General features: G+C 43.1%; 1 protein-coding gene across 2 annotated transcripts in view; it reads right to left on the bottom strand.

Annotated features, from left to right (window-relative positions):
- Positions 1-22,319, bottom strand: part of ATP2B2 (ATPase plasma membrane Ca2+ transporting 2) — a 606,047-nt gene that overhangs the window by 112,027 nt on the left and 471,701 nt on the right. For both annotated transcript variants that reach the window (XM_084832463.1, XM_084832462.1), the window contains 3 exons: positions 14,744-15,001; positions 13,720-13,845; positions 784-909 (listed from right to left, as the gene is read on the bottom strand). In XM_084832463.1, the coding sequence (XP_084688589.1) occupies positions 784-909; positions 13,720-13,845; positions 14,744-15,001 (510 nt within the window). The remainder of the gene's footprint in view (positions 1-783; positions 910-13,719; positions 13,846-14,743; positions 15,002-22,319) is intronic.

Here is a 22,319-nt window from a genome sequence, read left to right as displayed (position 1 = left end):
AGATAAGTTACTTTCTTCCCAGGAAATATTCTACAAAAGGAATATTCTTGCTCATCCTACCCGTAGGCATTATCTTAGATCCACTGTTCTGTTCCATGGATGTACCTTCCATTCCGGGAAGGAGAATTCTGATCATGGGAGAAGTCCTTCTATGAACGGGTTCTCCTTCCGTTCCCAGAATCGAATGATTGGATCCAACCAGATATATTTACGAAGTTAAGTAGGTCCTTATCAACTACAAAACTAGAGGGCACTATTCAGGTACTGGCATGGTACTGTTTATTAAATTAACAAAACTTTAATGAGTGTTGTTTATATGCTAGTGTTGATACTAGCTAAATATAATAATACTAGCAAAATATAAATGGTGAGCAATAAAATATGAGACAATTTTGAACTAGTATATAAAATCTCAGATTAGAGTTTAGGTTCTATTTTTCTGACAATGTAATTTAGTTCCGTAATGACAGGTAAGAATTTTCTAAATTTTTACTAGAGCACTGAACTCATTATGTGTAAAGCTTTAATTGATCTGTATATATAAAGCAAAATGTGATTCAGCTGGAGCATACAGAACGTAGCTGATTTAGGACCACTTTCTTACCTTTCCCTTCTCAGGAATTATACATTTTACAGGATGTATAACGTTCAAAATGGTGATAAACACAGGTCAGACCTCATAAACTGATGGCACTGAATCAGCATAAGTACTCCTGTGTAACCAGTTAGTGTATCAGACTTACATCAATACAGATATTTATAGTATTGTGATTAAATTTGTACCTTTCTTATCTTTCTTCTCCTCTCCTTCTTCACCAGCACCTAGTAGAGTAAAGATGATCCCTGTTTGAGAATTAACTCCCACTGCAGAAACAACCATTCTTCCAGAACCTTCCATGACATGGGTACCTAAAAAGATATTTAAAAAATATAGATATTAATAGCTTGTAATTTAAAAAGTAATACTTACAACAGTGGTACTAAGTTGTGTGTGTGTGTTTAAAATCTGTGACATTGATGATAAGGTTCTTATTTAAGGCCACAATACAATCTAGGGTAAAGTGTTCTTTTAAATGTGCTGAACTCTACATTGGACTGTGGCTAAATTTCTATAGTGAGAGTGAGGTAGTGGCTAACTGTCTAACGCAACTTCAATAAGTGGCCAAGCAGCTACCTCTCAGGCTCACTTTCACATTTGCAAATTTGCAAAAGGAGAATAATTACACATTGTGCTACATAGAGTGCTACATATTAAGGGCACAATACAGCAAAAAGTTGTCTTTTGCAAGCCCTATTAATTTCTGGTCTGAATGTGCCCCAAAGTATATGTAATACACAAAGGAGGATAAAAATGTTATTATTTTGGTTGCGTATCTCATGGTGGCTTTGCCTTAGCGGAAAGCACTTCTGCTCACGTAAGGCAGGGCACCTGGGGTAAAATCCAACCTTAGTCCTACTTAAAGTAGACCCCTTGGAATGACTGGGTTTTAGTTAGCCATGCCTAATGTAAGTCCTATTCATTTAAATGGGTCTATTCTAAGTCAAACTTACATTGGATTTTACCCCTGGTTTTCACTGATTCTTCCTATGAACATAAGCTTCCCCCACTCCCAAGCTGCTCTTTAGGGCTATGGACCCTCTGAACAGAATGGGATATGGTGTAGAGGAAAAACCACCATTGGATGCAAACTTTAGTTTTTAGAATTTTCCCAATAATTAACATTCACATTTATTTCAGGGCTGTGCCAAATTTTTGCCGCACAAATTAGGGGGCAAAAAGAGTGCTTTTCAGGGTGTGAAGTGTCCTCCATATCCCCCCCCCCCCCCGCATTTTCAGACTTTGGCATGGCAGCATAAATGGCATATTCCATCTTTGTGCTACTTCTCCAATGCCATTTTCTTTTCCCTCACTGTGCAGCCCCAGTGCAAATCAGGGATCTTATGGTAATCACAGCCAATCAGATTTGTAATCTACTATGTACTGCCATAATTAAAGGCAAACAAAGTTTATTTATTTATAAGCATTTATATCTTGCCTTTCACCATAAAACCAGACAAAGGGGGCTTACAATAATAAAACATGATGGAATACAATTAATAAAATTAAACAATGTAAACTATCAAATCAGGAAATAAAAAGTAATATATAAAACTTTTTCTAAACATGCACAGGATTGTACCCTAAGTGATTTTGGCTGTAATCCTATGTACTTTCACTTGAATCTAAGCCCCCAGAATTGAGTGCAACTTATTTCTCAGTAAACACATTGAGCTGGACCCAGATCAACACGTGCATAAAGAGGTTGATGGAAGCTTACTTCCCTGCCTGCACCCCATTTTCAAGGATTTTCCTTCTTCCTAGTGATGGCGGAGAATTCTGCCACGGACTCCAGTGAGGCCGGATTCTAAAGGACTCCAGTGAGGCCGGATTACCCCCAGAGTCCGTGGCGGAAGGGAGCAATCCCCCCTGCCACCCCGCGAAGTCTCCACGGACCGGATCCTACCTGCCTCCAGCGGTCCGGATCCAGCCGCTGCTGGCTGCTGCTCTGATGTGCGGCCGCAAATGACGTCCTGCGTAGGGGACGCCATTTGCATTGCTGCTTTAGCTGTGATAGGCTACATAAATATTTACATAGCATAGCCTATAACGGCTAAAGCAGGGACGCAAATGGCGTCCCCTACGCCATTCGCGTCCCCACTTTAGCCGTAATAGGCTACGTAAATATTTACATAGCCTATCATGGCTACAGCAGCGATGCAAATGGCATCCCCTATGCAGGACGCCATTTGTGTCTGCAGCAGCCTGGCTGCGGATTGGCTTGGCCGGCGGCTCCGCAGACACACCAGTGGAATCAGCAGGGGAGGATTCCGGGGGAAGGATTCCAGGGGGAGGACCGGATTGCCCCCCCCCCGCAGACCCCAGCGCAGCAAGATAAGTGAGGTTTTGTACACCCCTACTTCTTCTCCATCAGTCATCTGTGCCACAGCCTCTGCCCTTCAGAAGGGTCCTCTGGCCTTCAGGGCCAAAACATACATTACTTTATATCCATAGGAAATATGTCTTATTTTCATTTTTACTCTAGAGTAAACCTACCAACAAGAGTAGAGTAAAATGACAAGACCGACAAGACCTTGGTGGGAGACAAGAGGAGGCTGGGAGGTGTTGACCTGGTGTTGAATGGGGTAGGCTACCCTTGAAAGACCAGGTCCACAGCCTGGGGATCATTTTAGACTCCCAGCTGTCCATGGAGGATCAGGTGTCAGCCATGAGTCGGACAGCACTGTTCCAACTCCATCTGATATGGCAGCTGCACTTCCCCACCTTCCCAACCATCTGCTCCCATCAGTAGTACATGTCCTACTCTTCTCGTCTAGACTACTGTAATGTGCTCTACGTGGGGTTACCCTTGAAGACGGTTTGGAAGCTGCAGCTGGTGCAGAACACAGCTGCTCACCTGATTAAAGGCAGCTGCCGGCGAGATCACATCACTCCGGTGCTGAAGGAGTTGCACTGGTTACCAGTTGTTTTCTGGGCCAAATTCAAGGTGTTGGTTTTGACCTTTAAAACCCTATATGGTTCCAGCCCAGCCTATCTCAAGGAGTGCCTCCAGCAACACCAGACAGGCCGCTCAACAAGATCAGCCTCTGATGGCCTTCTCTCTGTCCCATCAGCCAGGACAGCTAGGCTGGTGAAGACAACGGAGAGGGCCTTCTCTGTGGTGGCCGCCACTCTGTGGAACTTCCTCCCTAGGGAACTCTGCCATGCCCCCTCTTTAACGAGCTTCTGCCACGCTTTGATAACTCGTTTGTTCAGGCAGGCATTTGCGGTGGGTTAGGTATTTTTAAACCATGTTTCAATGTGTAATTTTACTGTTTTAAATTGTACTGTTGTACATCGCCCAGAATGGCTGGATGATTGGCCAGATGGGCAATTAAGAAAATAAATAAATAAATAAATAAATAAATAAATAGGGTAGATGCAGGTTGTAGGGGGGCTTTAAAGATCTGAATTGGGGCCTCTTTGCCTACTCTAGAGCAAAAAAGACATCTGTGCTAGATACAGATTTAAAGTAATATCTGTTTTGGCCCCCAATGGAGCCAATGGTTAGGGGGCTACCACAGGGAGAAAGGGGAAGGAAAATCAGCTTCTGCCAGGCCCTTTATGGGGAGGTTTATCTGGAAACAAACAATTGGATTGACCAGCCTGAGAATTTTACATTTTTGTTGCAATTTCCAACCCTTATTTAATTGAAGCTAAAGGCAAAGCAACATAATGCCTCTGGACTGGCCCTTTACTCAAAAGATACTGAGATGTTTTCTGATATTATCTCCTGCCTCAAAGCATGCATAGGTAATTTCAGATATAATATACTATATAATCAATACTAAGGTGGGCTGTACATTTTTAATGCATTCATTAATATTGCATTGGGCTCATGAACACAGTTTCTTTTACTTCCATTCATAGAAGAGTGGCTCCATTGCAGAGACACATGAAATACAGGAAACAGAGGGATGATTCAGAAATAATACCAAAGCCCAAGGCACATTGTGCTCCTAACTGCTGTTTCAAACCAGGATTTGGTTGTTGCATCCGAACCCACTTTCTGCAAGATACCTCCTGCCATCACCACTTAGGGTCTTCCCTGGAATACATTTCAGTTGTATTCTTTATTACATTTGACGACAGGACAGAATCTTCCTCTTAATTCTTCTCCTCTTGTATTTTTAAACCTGGATTATTGTTATATATATATACATACATACATACATACATATATATATATATATTAAAACATATGTAATATAAACTGAGCTGTGTGAGTGTGTCAAGTTACATTTTTCTTTGTACAAGGGTTATTTTTACTATTTCATAATCATAAAATGTGTGATGTTGCTTGTTATACATATAATAACCATAAAAAGTAATTTAGAACTGTTTTAATGATAACTGCTTCAATGCCCCCCCTGCCCAAAGAAAATACTTCTATGTCATAAGTAGTGACAGATTTTTGAAAAATCATAGAAATAGAGCCACCACAGTTTTGCAGGCTTATGGGGTGTTTACAAAAATTAATTGTTGTATTTCACTAAGCAACAGAAAAAACCCTAAACATATACACACATAAACACTATGAATGTCTTTCTCTATTTCTGTCAACTATGCATAATTTAATTCCCTCCCATTATCATCACTGCTACTCAAAGATCATTGTTTGGGTTCTTTTCCTAGTATGTCACCTTTATAATCCTATTACCATATAAAATTCAGTGCAGCAAAAAACAAACAAAGAAAAACCTTCTTTGTCTTTTGTTTCAGACTCCTCTCATGATACCATGGATGCTTTTCAAGGTGCTGCTGTTTTATGACACTATCATCCAATCTTAAAACCTGAAATGTAATCTAAGTCTTCTCTTTCCTTCACTCAAACACCCAGGCAGCCATGATAGCTTTGAAGCAAATGTTTGGTTGAATTAATCCTTCTTATGTATTTTGGCAGTGGTTTCATTGCATTAGTAATATTACCTTATTTCTTTCATTACCATTGTTAAGCAATTGTCTTTTTGCAGGTAGAAAATCTATGTCTAATTCCTATGGCGCCTTCTTTGCACCGTTTCTGTATGTCCAGGTCCAATGATCTGACCTTACGAGCTGCTGCCCTGAACAAGTGGTTGAGAGGCTCCAGCAAAGGGTCCTGATCCCAACCCATGTTCTCTTCTTGCTGTATATCACAGGTGCTTTTGCAATTCTTGTAAGGACATATGGAAAAATCGGGGGGCAGGCAAAGAAACCATCACAAGTCAGATGAACAGCCCCTGCCACCAACACACACTTACGGCCATCTAATACTAACTGTACTGTATGAGAGCACCAGTAGAGAGCAAGAGAGAGATGAAGAGATGCTACCTTCTCAGCAACTGCTCCTAGGCTTCGGAACTCCCTGCCAAGGGAGGCCAGACAACTTCCATCTCTGTTTTCCTCCCGCCAACAGGCAAAGACATTTTTATCCAGTCAGGCTTTGTGCTTTTAAATGGCTGTATTAGCTAAACTAGGTTTTAATTGGTGAGTGCTGTTTATTTCATTTCTATTGATGTGTTTTCATTTATTTTTTTATCTTTAATTATAATTTTGTATTTTATCTCTATTCTGATATTGTTAGCTGCCTGGAGCACAATTTTTAGAGGAAAGGCAGATAATTTTCTCCTTGGGGAGGGGGACAGGGTTTCCACATACTTTTTAAGTCTAGGGGTCTTCTTTCTTTCTCTCTCTCTCTCTCTCTCTTTCTTTCTTTCTTTTTTTCCTCCTCCTCCTCCTCCTCCTCCTCCTTCTTCTTCTTCTTCTTCTTCTTCTTCAACACCCCCAGCTCTTGCAGAAGCCCAAGATTCTTCTCCAGCCAGGAGATCTTCATGAATGCCTATTGGAAAGGGTGAGGTCACATGTTCTCCTGAGAGTTCAGAAAGAACTGCTGGGCTGGAGAAGGGTCCTGGGCTTGAGTCCTGGGCTCCTGCAAGTGCAGGGTATGTGTGTGTGTATATACATATGTGTATGTGTATGTATGTTTGTGTGTGTGTGTGAGTGTGAATTGCCTACATTAAAAAGGTATGTGGAAACCCTGTCCCTCTCCCCAAGGGGAAAATTCTCCAATATTTTCCTCCTCCCTGAGAAAGAAAAAACAATCCCTCTTTTGCAGGGAGAGAAAAAGTTCCAAAAAATAGGGGGAAGGATTCTGCACAGCACTATGAGAAACACAGCTACTAGATTAATAAATAATATGTCATCACATTTGTGCACAATTTAGCTTATATAGGTACCAAATAAGAAGGGAAACACACAATCTCTAAAATGAAACTTGCTAGAATGGTGGTTAGGAGTGTTAATGCAGAAAGGAATAAACATTTGTCATTCTTGTGCTCCTAAGCAGTTGCCACAATATATAATAAGTAAACATAGATTTTCCACCTGCAAATATATGAAAAGAAATAAATAGCATAATCAGTGCAATGAAACCACTATAAAAACCCCCCAACACAAATTGAGGACAAATTCAAACCAACATTATCTGAGTGTTCAGTGAAACTCAATGAACCCGGGGCCTCATAGGTTGGGAGCTTGCGCTTCTGCTCTTTCTGTTTAGCAAAAATTGTTGTTGTTGTTGTTGCTGTTGTTGTGCTGCCTTTCCCCCAGTACTGGGACTCAAGATGGCTTCACAACATTAAAAACTTGTACAGTTAAAACATATAGATAGAAATATACAAAAGTTAAAAATATAATTAAATCATCAATCATATAAAAATTGAATAAAAGATCAAAATTTTAAAAGACAGCAATAACATAAACAATAGCACCAATCCATCATATTCTCACAGGTCCAGATTATCTATCCCCAAAGGCCTGCTGGAACAAAAAAGTTTTGGCCTGCCTCCAGAAACATACCAAGGAGGGTGCCACTCTCGCCTCCCTGGGAAGGGAATTCCAGAACTTTGGGGCAGCCACCAAGAAGGCCTTTCCCACGTTACCACCAGGCAAGCCTGTGATGGTGGCAGGACCATGAGAAGGGCCTCCCCTGAAGATCTCAGGGCATGAGCAGGCTCATAGCGGGGAATATGGTCTTTCAGATAACATGGACCCAAGCTGTACAGGCTTTATAGGTCATGGCCAGCACTTTGAATTGTGCCCAGAAACAGACTGAGAGCCAGTGAAGCTGTTTTAGCAGGGGAGTTGTAAGCTCCCTGTAGCCAGCCCCAGTCAGCAGTCTGGCAGCAGCTCTTTGAACCAGCTGAAGTTTCTGAGCACTCTTCAGAGGCAGCCCCACATAGAGCACATTACAGTAATCCAAATGGGATGCCACTAAGGCATGTGTCACTGTGGCCAAGTCAGACATCTCAAGGAACGGGCGCACCTGGCGCACTATGCATTCCTGGCCACCGCTGAAACCTGGGCATCCAGGCTCAGGGCTGAATCCAGAAGTGTACCCAAGCTGAGAACCTGTGTCTTCAGGGGAGGGTAACCCCATCCAACACAAGCTGAATCCCTGTTCCCTGATCCGCCTTTCGACTGACCAGGAGCACCTCTGTCTTGTCTGGATTAAGCTTCAATTTATTTGCCCTCATCCAGTCCATTACTGCCAACAGACACCGGTTCAGCACCCCAACAGCTTCCTTGGAATTAGATGGAAAGGAAAAGTAGAGATGGGTGTCATCAGCATACATAAGAAATCTGTACTGGAACATTTACTGCTAGAGAACCAAGAGTAAATTTGAGTTGTTTTTCTCTAGGCAGTGGCTGACCTGATTCCGTAATATAGCTGCATTTATTTATTTATTTATTTATTATTTCTGAGAACGCTAATAAAGCACAGTGACCACCAGTGGGTTTTTGTTTTGTTTTTGCTTCTAAACAATGAACATCTCTTTATTTCAGGGTTTTCAGGTTCATAATATGTTTTAGGGTGCATATCTTAAAATAAAGCACCAGCTTGCCATTTCTCAGGCCAGCACTATGTGTCCAGAAAGCAATGATGGGAAGGGACAATTTGCAAGGCAGAAGAAGCAGATGGGAGGAAGAGTGGTTTACCCTTTCCCTACACCACTTCCATCCCCCACCCCAGTAGAATTCCAAACACCTCCAGCTGCTTTTCTCCAAGCTAGGATTCCAAATATATTGGCCTCTTCCAATATAATTATTGTCTGTTTTGCTTCTTGATCTACTAGTTTATCCCTGGTAAATCCAAACCGATCTACTGGAAGAGAAGAGGGGCTGTACCAGATCTGAGAGACCCCTTGGTAAAGCACCCTTCTCCTACATTCTGTGGAGAAGATCCTGTGGCTGTGAGTCTACTTGGAGGTGGCAGCAGCACCCACAATGCCTCAGAGCAGGGGTGGGCAACTTGTGTCCCTCCAGATGCATTAGCCTACAACTCTCATGACCATTGGCTATGCTGGTTAGGGCTGATGAAAGGTGAAGGCTAAAACATCTGGAGGCCATAGGTTGGCCACCTCTGTGCCAGAGTGATCTATTTCAGAGATCCAGGGCAGGCATTAGCACCAGTTGGCCTTGCTGGAGTACTGGGCCCTGGCAGCTGCCCCAGGATGCTGAGTACTGGTGCCAGATCTGGGATGCACCTTTGGGAAATGGGACATAGTTAGGTTAATGCTAGAGCATATGCACTTGAATGGAAAAAAGTTCCAGGTTCAATTGCCAGCATCTCCAGTTTAAAGAATTCACTAACAGGTGACACAAAAGACCTCTGCCCAGGAACTTGGCTGCTGCCAGGAAGAATACACAATACTTGGTGAGATGGATAGACCAATTATCTGATGCAGTCTAAGGCAATTTTATATGTTCAATGCATGTTTCTAATGGTAATATACATCGGCGACCCCAGCTGGGGAAAATGCAGCTAGACCGAGTTGCAGGGAAAAAAACTCATATAAAGGGGAAGGCTAAACTCTCTATCCTTCCACCCCCTGACTCCCATGCACAAATGGTGAGATGGTAAACCAATACCTGGGAGTTACCACTAAAGACTGCGGGTGGGGACTGGCTGACCCCTAAAAGGGGAAGGCCTGCCAGAATCATAGAGCCTTTAATTCCCGCTTTAAAACTTTCAAAGAGGTCAGCAGGCACATTTCAACCAGCAGGTTGTTCCACAACAGAGGGGCGGCAAAGGAAAAGGTCCTCTTGCGTGTGTCTGCCAGTCTCACATTAGGCAGCCGCAGCAGAGAGCCCTCAGAGGGCCTTAGGTGGCGGACGGGGACAAGGGGGAGAAGGCGCTCCCTAAGGTACCTTGGACCTAGACCATGGAAGGCCTTAAAGGTAAGAACCAGCACTTTATATTTTGCTTGGAAACAAATTGGCAGCCAGTGTAAAGATTTTAAAACCGGTATAATGTGGTCTCCATGGGGTGTCCCGGAGACCAACCTAGCTGCCATATTTTGTACCAGTTGGAGTTTCCAAACTAGATATACAGGCAGCCCTAAGTACAGCGCATTACAGAAATCAAGTCTAGAGGCTGCCAGCGCATGCACCACCATTACCAGGTCCACATCTTCCAGGAATGGGCCTAGCTGGCATATTTCAAAATGTCATTTAAATATTCAGTTGCAAGTTTCAATTTGAATTATATGTATTCAATGTCACTCCAAGCTAGATATAGAGAAGAGAAGCTGCTTATTTTAGTACTGTGTGTGTGCAAATATACCCTATCTTCTATGTTACTTTCCAACGTGATTATAAATGTCTAAAACACATGGAAAGGAACTGTTTGTTTGTATCATGCCTCATACTGTCTGAATGGCTTCTCAAGAATGATAAAGAGATTTTGATTAAGGAGAGCTTCAGCAACACTGCTTTTCTTCAACTGCGCAAATAAATAATTTCATCTCCGTGCATGAGTCAGGAATATCAGGCAGGAGCCAAACAAAGCATTTTATCTATCCTAGGGTTTTGTAATGAGAAGCAGATAACGACACTAAGAATCAGAAAACAGGAAGCCAAGCCTACTATTCCTTCATGTTTCTGCTTTTGAAATGCCAAAAATGTAGGCAGTAAATATTAAATGCCCAATTTATGTTGTTTGATCAATAAAACTACAATAATAGGTTCAGACTCAAGGAATATCCCATTTGGATTTTATTGATAGGTTTTATTTAGTTCCAATTATTAGGATTATATTTAGATATTATATTACAATTGGATGATTAGACTGAATTTGTGTACACTGCTAGATCAAGCTTTTGTGAGTACAGCGTTGTTCTGGATTTTTGGTTGTATCTCTATTTTTTAAGATGTTTGTTGGGTTATAGTCACTGCACTGTGATGTCAGGAATCTCTGCAACCCGCATCACATCTTCCAGCTATATTTGTAGGTGAGAATCTTGCCTACACTAAAATAAATCGTAATACATACTCTAGACCTTTCAATCTTATAAACAGAAAATGTTGATTCCAAAGTGCCCCACTTCTGAACATAAGGGGTCCCACTAGAGGAGGAAGTCAAGGCAATTTCCACCAATTCCCCCTTCCCTTTGCAGCCCCCAGTTCTAACTCCTACACTGTTTCCGTAGATCCCCTGGGACATATTTTCAGGGGGCACAGTGGGCAGCAGAGGGAAGACGTGATCAGCAAGAAGCGCCTCTCCCATTCCTCCACGAGCAGGATGGTCCCATGAGTGGTGCTCTTCTTATGGGAACTCTAGATCCAAGCCAAATCACCTGCAACTCCACCCATTGTTTCAGTAACCATAGATTTAAATTCAGTATGAATACTCACTAGGATGTGACAGAACTCTAAAACACTTCCTGCAATATATGGACCATCCTAAAATTAACCAGATTCCATGAGGGGAGGAAAGTGTGAGGCTACTATGCCAAAACTAGTTTGCTTAAAACCGGGCACTTGTGTGTGTGTATGCATGGCTGTATGAGTGCGTGTGCATGTGCTGATGATGACAACGACAAGTATGATGGTGGTGGTGGTGATGATGGGACTGTTAATCCTGAAGCTGACCTCATTTTTTCAAGACTTTATATATGGGAAATTTACTGTATATGAATCTGCTGTATTGGTCCTTCTAAACCAATGCTGTCTACTTGGACTAGCAGCAGCTGTCCATAATCTTGGGGTCTTTTGTATAACTTGAGATGACAGTGATCAGACACAGCACTTTCTGAATGCAAACATGTGTTCAACCACTGATCTATCCAGTGGGAGGAAGAGGGGCACCAGTGACTTGAACTCTGCCGGAAACAGGACAGGACTACTACTGCTTTCTCAATGGAAAAAAAAAACCCTGAAAAACAATGAGCAGAAAACATAGACGCCTGATACATTTAGCCTGTCCTATTTGGCACTCCAAAATCTGTAGCAGCCAAAACATCAATTGCGAGCGGAGATGGGATAATGAAGAGATGGACAACAACGCTTGGATTGAAATTGGGCCACATTTATTGAATTATCTGCAAAGGGAAAAGGCTAGGACGGGCCTGACTGTAACAGCGGATAGCTGGCACCTTTGTGGGCGAAAACATACCCAGCCTGAGGGGTGGCGTGTCAGCATCACCGCCCCTCCGGACTGCCCCTTGTGGGGGACGTAGACCTTCTTGTGTCACCCCCTCCCGGGGCTGCACAGCTCCTGGGTGAGTGAGGTGAGTTGGTCTCCCAAGCAACCCTTATCCCCCCACCGAGCAGCAAAACCCGTTTGGGAGGCCTCGGGCATCACTGTCACCATAAGGTGCCTCTGAGTGCTCACCATCCCTCTAAGCTCATTCTCCTTTGCCTGTCCTAGCCGCCAACTGAAATGCAACCTGAATTGAGGAAGAATTAGACCAGAATTACCTACAGGACACGCCCAACCCCATTAACAATGTGAAGTAGGTGAAAAGGCATGCAGTCCCAGCCAATCGGACTATGATCCAAAAATTCCTACTTGGTTCCCAAAAGGGCAACCAGTTGGCACCCACACTGCTTAAGGGAGGGTGAGAGGGAGCCACGCCAGCGAGAAACTGCCTGGGAGGGGCACAGATCGAGGACAAAACCCCTCCAGCCTTTTGAATGGCACAAAGGACTGCCCAATGGCAGCCTATGTCGTCTTCTCCCCCGCCAGCCCGCAACACCCCCCCGCATGGCCAGGCAAGCCGGATGTGGGGTAGGTCATTTCTAATGAGAACAGAATTACCACAGACACTAGCAGTGTGTAAGCACAGATGGCAAGCACAAATAAATCAGAAGACAGAACTGTGATAGTGAAACTTGAAGCCAAAGCTATGCCAGAATTCAAGGAGAATACTCCATTTTAAAATTCAGAATTTGGAAAGACCCAGAGAAGAATGGCCCAGAGCAGTCAGATATAGTACACTCCCTTTGAGGGTCCAATAAACTATGCTTGGGCCTTAATTACTGATCGATTGGTCTGATACATCTGACCAACACGGTAAATTGTCCATTTCCTATTTTATCTCAGAAACTATACAGGAAAAAGTATACCTCAATAAAGCACAGAATTTGGAAACGACTTTTATTTAAATAAAGAAATTATACATTTGGAATCATATGGAAATGATGGTTCAATGAATTCACATGATTGGAGTCTCTCTGAATTGAGAGTGTTTTCTTCCTATAGAATTATTATAATCTAACTCTAGCCAGAAATGAACAGAAATCTCCACATACATAATGTGGAAAGTAGAATTAATTAAACAAAATATCATATTCCATATATGGACCAGTTTAATGAACCAAAATGAAAGGCTTGTGAAACACACAACAATTCTCTGAATCAAAGAACTGAATAGCTACTCCACCTGAAGAGAATTAACAGAAGATCATAAAACACAGGAATGATCTCATCCTAAACCATGGTCATGTCACATAATTTTACTCTGCAGTTCACCAGGAACTGGATGAAGGAAGTGATACCAAACCAAGGGGAAACTTGTCAGAAGACAAAAAATGTAACTGAATATTTAATAAAGAGTCTGTAAACATGCATATGGAACAAGTGAAACAGCAATGCTCACTGCAGGTTTACCACAACAGTTAAAAGGTTTTTCCCAGGCTGGAAATTAAGAAATAAATAACTTGGAATTTACTGGAAAAGTCATAAATTATGCATCGCTGAATGTGGAATATATGGGTGGAGAATCTCCCCCCTCCCCCACTTAAACAGCAATTAAATATTTCCAAGTTCTTAATTCATAACAGCCAAGTGCAAAACTCACCCGAAAGCAGCATTGGATCTTTGTCAACAGATTTGCGGACTTGATCTGACTCTCCAGTTAAAGAGCTTTCATCTATCTTAAGGTCATTTCCTTGAATAAACACCCCATCAGCAGGTAGAAGGTCACCTATCAGTAAAATCAAGTTAAGGAAAAATAAAATAGACTTAGTACTGTGTTTTCAAACACATTTCCATAATCAAATATGATTTTCAAATATATCACAGTAATCAATATTAAGGTAAGACCCTTCACACACAATGCAGTTCCTCCTGAACTTCCCGAGGTATCACTACATCAGTAACTGCCATAATGTTACTCCATGCAAACTTAGACCCAGGGAAAATTAGGGTTGTTCGCATGAAGGAAAAAAATGTAATTTGTGAACCATCCTTTAGTAAGTTTTTTGCCTATTATTACCCTATGAGCCCAATATTGCTCCTACACAGATGGTTTGCCTCATTCTTTTTTTTGTAAACCATTACAAAAATGTAACCTGAGATTTTCCACTAAAGAAAGCCCATTATGACCTTTCTCATTCAGGTCCATCGAAAGAGACAACATATTTGCTCTTGAAATTATGGATGCAATATGCTGTCCAGACATAATCCAGTTCCACTGACTTTAAGCATGGGCAAGACTATAGTTATATGCTCTGGTTTAGATAAGCCAGACACACACATAGATTTGTTGCACATATGGAGGATGCATTCTTGACAATGGAAGTAGAAGCCAATCCAAGGGTATGCTAAGGAATAAACATGTAGATTGGCTCCCTCCAGTAAGACAGAAGAAAAAGATGTTCTAATTGTTGTGGTGTTCAGTATTCTCATCAGAAGATCACTGTATTGGGGCATTATTGATTGGCTCTAGGGAATGGATGCTATCACAGAAAACAGAAATGACGTTTTATGGCTTGCTATTATTTTTGTGACATCTTAGCTAACATCCTTTTTATTCAACACATCAGAAAGCAATATTTGGGATTTAGATACATATTACCCACAAGGTATACAAGGAAACTTACCATATTTGATCTGTGCAATGTCACCTACTACTATCTCTGCTACTGGTATTTGAATTACTTGTCCACCTCGGACTACAGTAAACTTCTGTTCTTGCTCAATACGACTTTGAAGTCCACGGAATTGCTTCTCTTTGCTCCAGTCATTAAAGGCAGTGACGAGTACCACACAAATAACAGAGAGTAGAATGGCAGCACCTTCAATCCAACCAGCTTCTGCCTCACCTTCATCTTCAGCTGCCCCTGCTGCAGTTGCACAGGCTTGACAGACAACCAAAGAAAAAAAAACCCCAGTCAATGTAAAAAGAAGAAGCCCAAGCTCTTTTTATTTCGATTTAAAAATGTAATAATATTAATAACATATCACATGTAATCCAGATAGTTGTGATACAGAGTCATAGAATCATAGGGTTGGAAGGGGCCTACAAGACCGTTGAGTCCAACCCCCTGCTCAATGCAGGAAGCCTGATTCCCAGGCGGTCTCCCATCCAAGTACTAACCAGGGCTGACCTTGTTTAGCTTACGAGATCAGATGAGATCAGGCACATCCAGCCCTTTGTAGACATAAAAACTAAAAAGGCTAGTGACCAGGGTTTATGTTGGCAATGACAAGCATGGTTTCTCCTCTGGAATGGAATTACATGTATGAACTGATAAGCAAAATTGCACCTGTTATCTGTATTAATGGAACAGGGGCCATGGTAATGAGAATAAAAATAAATATAATAATTAATAATTAGAAATGTAAGCCTTCATCAGGTACATTTTTCTTTATTTTGTATTTCAGTATTGTACAAATTAAATTATTTCCATTTGAAGTATGCCTACGGGCGCAATCCTATGCACGTTTAGATAGAGAAAAAGCCTACAACTCCCAGCATTCCCCAGCCAGCATGGGGAATGCTGGGAGTTGTAGGCCTTTTCTCTGTCTAAACATACATAGGATTGTGCCCTAAGTTATTAAATAACAATTAAATATTTCCTGTAACTCTGTATCTGAAGTCTTAACGTACATTTGTACACTACACCTCAGTTCATAAAATACAAATGCCAATGTTGAATTTAGGTTTTATTTTTCCTCCAAGACAGTGGAATATACTGGAAAGGGCAACTAATTTCTAGGTTCCCCACAATGAATGTGTCTTTTCCAGAAGAACAAGCATTCATGTGAACAGACATTAGATTTTCCAACCATTTCTTCAGTATTTTGAAAACCAGGATCTTTACAGATGTTGTGCAGTATCCATATGAAAGTGTTAATTAATGTCTTTTTCTTGGCTTGCCAGTATCAATTTACCGTTATAAAACAATTGCTGCACTTTACATTATAATTAAATCAACAATATTATTTGTATTGGATACGGAATGAAATTGTTGTGAACACTTTAACTAAACCTCATTAGTAACAAAAATAACACCAGCAGCAATAAACATCCCATTAACAGTAGGCTGCTCCAATTAAAATATGTTTAAAATAACAATTTGTAATCTAATCCATAAATACCATCAGCCCTCACAATGAGTTTATGTGTACTTTTATGTAAAAGGATGTGCTTTTTATGTAAAAAGATGTACTTTTTATGTAAAAGGAAATAACAACCTCCTTTTGAAAAGATGTTGTTATATTCTTCTATCATTCTTTTTTTGATAATGCCTGAAGACAGGGCTGGCATTTGAGTCGAGTGGGGCCTCAGCATAGTGCCACTGATGGGACCCCTGCAGCTGCCCCCACTGCTGCAGCGCTCCACTGCTGAAGCCCCCCAGTGCTGCCAAAGCGTCTTCACTGGCCACACAAATCATCCCTGCACACCATCCGTCACACTGCCACTACCTAGGGATGGCAGAGAAATCTGCCACGGACTACAATGAGGCTGGATTCTTTAGAATCTGGCCCCCCGGATTCTGCAGCAGAACGGACTGCTCCCCCCCGACATCCTGCGAAGGCCAGTTGGGACGGACCCTACCTGGCGGTGGCCAGTCCAGGTCCGTCGTCTTCATCTCCATTCTGCAGTCCTCCGTGGCAAAGAGCAGGGACGCAAATGGTGTAGCGGACGCCATTTGCGTCCCTGCCCTTGGCCATGATAGGCTACGTAAATATTTACATAGCCTACCATGGCCAAGGGCAGGGATGCAAATGGTGTCCGCTATGCCGGATGCCATTTGTGTGGCAGCGGCCGGAAGTCCGGCCGTGGACAGGCCCGGCTGGCGGCTCCACGGACTTGCCGTGGAGCGGAGCCAGCCGGGGAGGATTCCGGGGGGAGGGACAGATTGCCTCCCGCCCGCAGACCCCTTCAGCGGACAGGTAAGTAAGTTTCATACATCCCTACCACTACCAAAGTCTGCCTACTGACTACTCAAGCCAGCCACTCCCATACAGGCTGCCAACCCCCTTCCCCGCAAGCCAGCCACCCAGCCAACATTCCATCCATTTTTTTCCCTGACCAGGGGCAGCAACAGCAGTGGCAACAGCGACTTTTCCTCCTCCTCCTCCTTGTCCTCCCCCCCCCCAGTCCACTCACTGACAAAGAGCCATAGGACCTGGCTAGCCAAGTCTGCAGGCCCTGCGGCACATGATTTTTTTAAAAGTTACATTTTGAGGAGGACCAATATCAACCAGGTGCTGCCTTGGGGGATGGCATGGCCAATTAGGGCACAAGAGCAACATAAAGACCACCCTGTGTCTTCATTGGCTATGTTCCCCCAAAGGCAATGTCTGATTGGTCCAGGTCACTGCTACTCAAAATGTAACTTAAAAAAAATTTTTTAGAATGGGGCACCATGGGACCTGCAGGCTCAGCCCCGACACTTCCTTTTGCCAGCTGGGTGTGCAAAGTGAGGAGGGGGGTGGCAGCTGCTGCAGTAAGCTTAGGGGCAGAAATGGGCCCCTCTGAGCCTCTGGACCCTCTGCAGCTGCCCACCTATGCCAACCCCTGATGCTAGGCCTACCAGAAGAAGTCAAGCATTAATATGCTAGTGCAGTCTAATCCATTTAAGTCTGTGTTTCTTCCCCTGTTCCCTCTTAAGACTCTTGACCATGCTGACTTCATGACTTCAACATTGTCAGCCTTTGTGTGTGTGTGTGTCCCCCGCCCGCAGTTTTTGTACACAAATAAGATCCATGGTCAACTAAAAATTAAGAGAATATAAAAGCTCATGCACAAGTAAAATCCATGTTCATTCATCAATAAAATAGTGCTCCCTTAACTCATCTCTGCTTTAGCAGTCTAGTTTTAATGGCCACAGCTAGAAATTTGGCAACATCCAGTGTGATCCCAGGTTTAACATCTGCCAGCAGAACAGAAACGTAAAATTTGTCAGTATTTCCCAGATAGGAAAAGGATTGGGGAAATAAAATGGACCCTCAGATCTCTATAAAATTCACGGTATAGTAAAACATGGGCAACGGTCACTTTCACAAAGGCCAAATCAGATGTTGAGAAAGACCCCCGCAAATGCCCTTCTGTCACTGCTGATACTACCATTTAGTCTAACCAGTGTAAATGCTCTCCTGTATCTGGAAATATGTAAAGAAGCGAGGTAGTTGAGATTGGTGGGTAGTGCCTGGTTGTAAGCCAAGATACGCAGTTGAACAAACCTCCTTTGCGATCATGTTGATTTTGCAGATTCAGATCCAGCAGCCTCTGTTCGATACATCCAATTGCTTTACCCAGCTCAAATGGTTAAAGGTACAGCAAGGAGTAAACAATGGATTTTACTTTGTTATTAACAGATAACAAAGATAGGGAGGTGGTGGGCTCTCCCACACTGGGGGAATTCAAGATGAGGCTAGACGGCCATCTGTCAGGGATGCTCTGACTTGGGTTCCTGCATTGAGCAGGGGGTTGGACTTGATGGCCTTGTAGGACCCTTCCAACCCTACTATTCTATGACTCTATGAGACCTTAACCATGACCCAGCATAATTGATATCAAGACTAATGATAAATCACCCAGCCCTGTTAGGTTATTTTTTTTTAACATATTGCTTGATGAAGAGACCTTGGAGATCTTGAAAGTTTGCCCACAATTTTGTGCATGTTTGGTTTTGTGCATATTTGGCCCGGCCACAGATTTTGGAAATAACTGGCCAGTCATATGACCAACTTAGCAATATAAAATGTGGCATTATTCATGTCAGTATCCAGTACTATTGCTCATGCATTAGAAGCTGGGGTGGGCAGGTGGGGTAGGAGGCAGGTCTTTGAATTTTGCCCACAGATTCAAATGAGAAAAACAAGAAAAATAAGAGATTCCATATTGACTTTTAGCACTTTCTCTCTTTTTTAAACAATGCATTTCATCACAGTAATTTTATTGTTTGTCTTTAGAAATCTTTCTTTGACCCTTTCTACTCCGAATGTGATGTAATTTCCAGCGTGAGTCAGCGTGGTGTAGCAGTGAGAGTGCTGGACTGGGAGCTGGGAGATCCGGGTTCTGGTCCCCACTCGGCCACGGAAGCTCACTGGGTGACTTTGGGCCAGTCACAGACTCTCAGCCCAACCTACCTCACAGGGCTGTTGCTGTGAGGATAAAATGGAGAGGAGGAGGAGGAGAATGTAAGCCGCCTTGGTTTCCTTGCAAGAGGGAAAAAGGCGGGATATAAACAAACAAACAAACAAACAAACAATTTCACTTGTATGATTTGACCTGCATGTGAACTGATACTGATATTCAGCAGATACTGCATATGCTGACAGCAATATATTAATATGAATTATTCAAATTATTCAAATGTAGATGGTATGCTATCATTTCAGGGGAGTTTCTGCAAGAATTAATTTCACATTCAGTGTTTGAACTGTAAGTATTTGTTTCAATTCAGATTAAGGGTGTGATTCTATTCATATTTAGTCAGAAAAAGGTCCCAGCATTCCCTATACCAGCTGAGGAATACTGAGAGTTGTAGGACATTTTTCTCTCTAAACACGCATAGGATTGTGCCCTAAATGTGTTTGCTAACAAGATCATCTAAGGCAGCCTTCTCGAACCTGGTGCCTTCCAGAAGTGCTGGGCTACAATTTCCATCATTGCCAGCCACCACATCCATTGGTTGGCTGGGATGATGGGAATTGTAGTCCAATACTTCTAGAGGGCACCAGACTGGGGAAGGCTGATCTAAGGCTCATTGTATGTATATATGTGTATGGATGGATATATGCGTGTGTGTGTGTAATACAACACAAACGCGCGCACACAAATTAAGAATACACTTGCTTCTTCTCAAAGCATGTGGAGCCAATGTATAGTCTACATGGACAGTCTACCAAGTTGGACAATTGCTATAAAGCGCAGTGGGGGTGGGGTGGGGGACACTTCTTTGTTGGCTTGGTTTTTAACCTGTCCTGTGTTTGTGTGTCTAAGGATAACTGCTGGCAGAACTGTCTCCCACACTTTACCACGTGGTAATGTATCAGATATTACTGAAAAAAAGAAATAACTAAACCGCTAGCCTTGGACTTCAACAACCCTATAAAGAAATGAAACATGTTGCTGTAACAGATGTCAGAAATGTTACTCTGAAAGCATGACGTGTCATTCTTCTGTTCTCGTAGCTCAACAAAAGAAAAGGATCTACAGCATATCCAGAATTCTCAAGGACGTTAAGCGTATAGCGCACTACTGTTGTACAATAATGCACTTCAAACACACATTGAAGCTCAGCCCACTTTCTTTTACCGCTGCTGCATCCCAGCAGCAGCAGCATCAAAGGCAGAAACACAGGGAGTCAAAAGAAATGAGCGATCACTTTCACAAATGTTCTGCCTCAGCACAGGCACAGAAGAGAATGGAAATCCATAGTGCATCATGCACTCAGCCCTAATAAAAGCAAGGCCGCTGAGCCTGTTGGGGTTTGAAGCGGCACATCTTCTGCACACAGCCAGTGCATAAAACCTCCCCTTACTGGACTCATTCCACAGGAAGAGTTACATCAAAGCAGCTCTGGAGCCACCACTGCCCCAATATGCATAGGGACATGTCAGATTCTAATTTGGCCAGGAGCTGAGAACAGCATCACCATTCAGAGCATCACAGTGGCTCTTGTTGCCAGGTTTCAGGAGGCAGTTTTCCTGAACCGAAATAAGTAATTAACAGTGCAACCCTATACATGTTCACCCAGAAGTAAGCCCCGCTGAGTTCAGTAGAACTTGCTCTTACATAAGTGCATATAGGATTGCAGGTAAGTGTGTACAGGTAAGTAGCTGACCCTTCCCGCTTTTCATGGGGAAAGTGGAGGTGCTATAGCTCAGGGTTAAGCACATGTGTTTATGCAGAAGATGCCAGACTCCCCATTCAAACCAGTTAAAAGGATCTCATGGAGGAGGGCTGGGTACAACCCATCTCTTCCCAACTCCTCGGAGAGCAGTCGTCTGATCTGCAGAAGGTAGCTGCATATGTAAAATTAATAATTACTATCAACACCATCTACTATTATTATACTACCAGAGGACCAAATGAAAAAAAAAAAAGTCAGTTCCCTGTCCCAGGCCCCGTCTACACCAGGCTTTTACTCCAGGGCAGGTGCGAGTCGAGGTCCCTCATAATAGATGATGCAGTCGCAACTTCACAGCCATCCGTGGTTTTAGCCCGGAAAATGCGGAGTTCCAAAGAGTCATTTTACTGCGATTTGGGGGGTTTGCTGCAGGTTCCCCCACAGTTGTGGGCCATCTGTTCCTTCCTCGAGTTGACTTCGCATTTTACAGTGGGCATGTTGTAGGCATGCGTTGTGCCTGCATCAGTTATGCCCCTTGACTCCCCCCATCCCTTCGCAGCTGTGCAGTTACAGAGGCACAGAGGGGTGTTTTCATCTATTTAATCACACTTTCGCAGTTTTGCAGCTTCGTATCTTCGCAATGGTTGTGGCCGGGGGGGGGGGCAGTCGCAAGGGAGGACCAATGTTGCTCCAGCCACCATTTTGGAGTGATGGCTAGGCACATAGCACTCACACTTGTGAGTGCAAACCATCGCGAGAGTCTCGGGCTGGGGAACTGACAAACTGATGGTGTAGAAATGAAGGAGCACAAAACACCCACTTTTTACCTAAAAAGGGGCAGAAAGACACAGCTGAGCCCCTCAAATACAAAACAACCACTGAAGTGTTGCATCCCAACACTCACGGGACTGCACAGCTGCACATTTCAGTATAATGGCAAAAAAAGGGCACAATGAGTCTCTTAAGGAAGTGTGCAGTACACCACAAGTGTATCGCAGGGCATGCTGGAAAGGGTTGTCCCTGGAGTAGCTGCATATCTACTTCCCTGGGGGGAAATTATTGACATGTGAGGTGGCTGTCAGCCATCCAATGAGGAACTCAGCACAGAGGTGAAACACTTTAGGTGAAACAGCCTTCCCCGACCTGGTGCCCTCCAGATGTTTTGGACTACAAGATCATTGGCCATGCTGGCTGGATCTGATGAGAACTGAAATCTACAAGACCATATCACTCAGGAGTATAGTTGTTGGAGTTAATTGTAGCCCAGCGCCTGTAATTTCTCTGATGACTGAAGTCTACAAGATCTGCAGAGTACCAGGTTATAGAAGGCTGCCCTAGGCATTAGCAGCAACTTGAACGATTAACCCTC

The sequence above is a fragment of the Heloderma suspectum genome, chromosome 2, assembly GCF_057233095.1.
Source record: "Heloderma suspectum isolate Gila_16-S chromosome 2, 16-S_ref, whole genome shotgun sequence".
Lineage (NCBI taxonomy): Eukaryota > Metazoa > Chordata > Lepidosauria > Squamata > Helodermatidae > Heloderma > Heloderma suspectum.
This window is presented reverse-complemented; position numbering and strand designations above follow the sequence as displayed.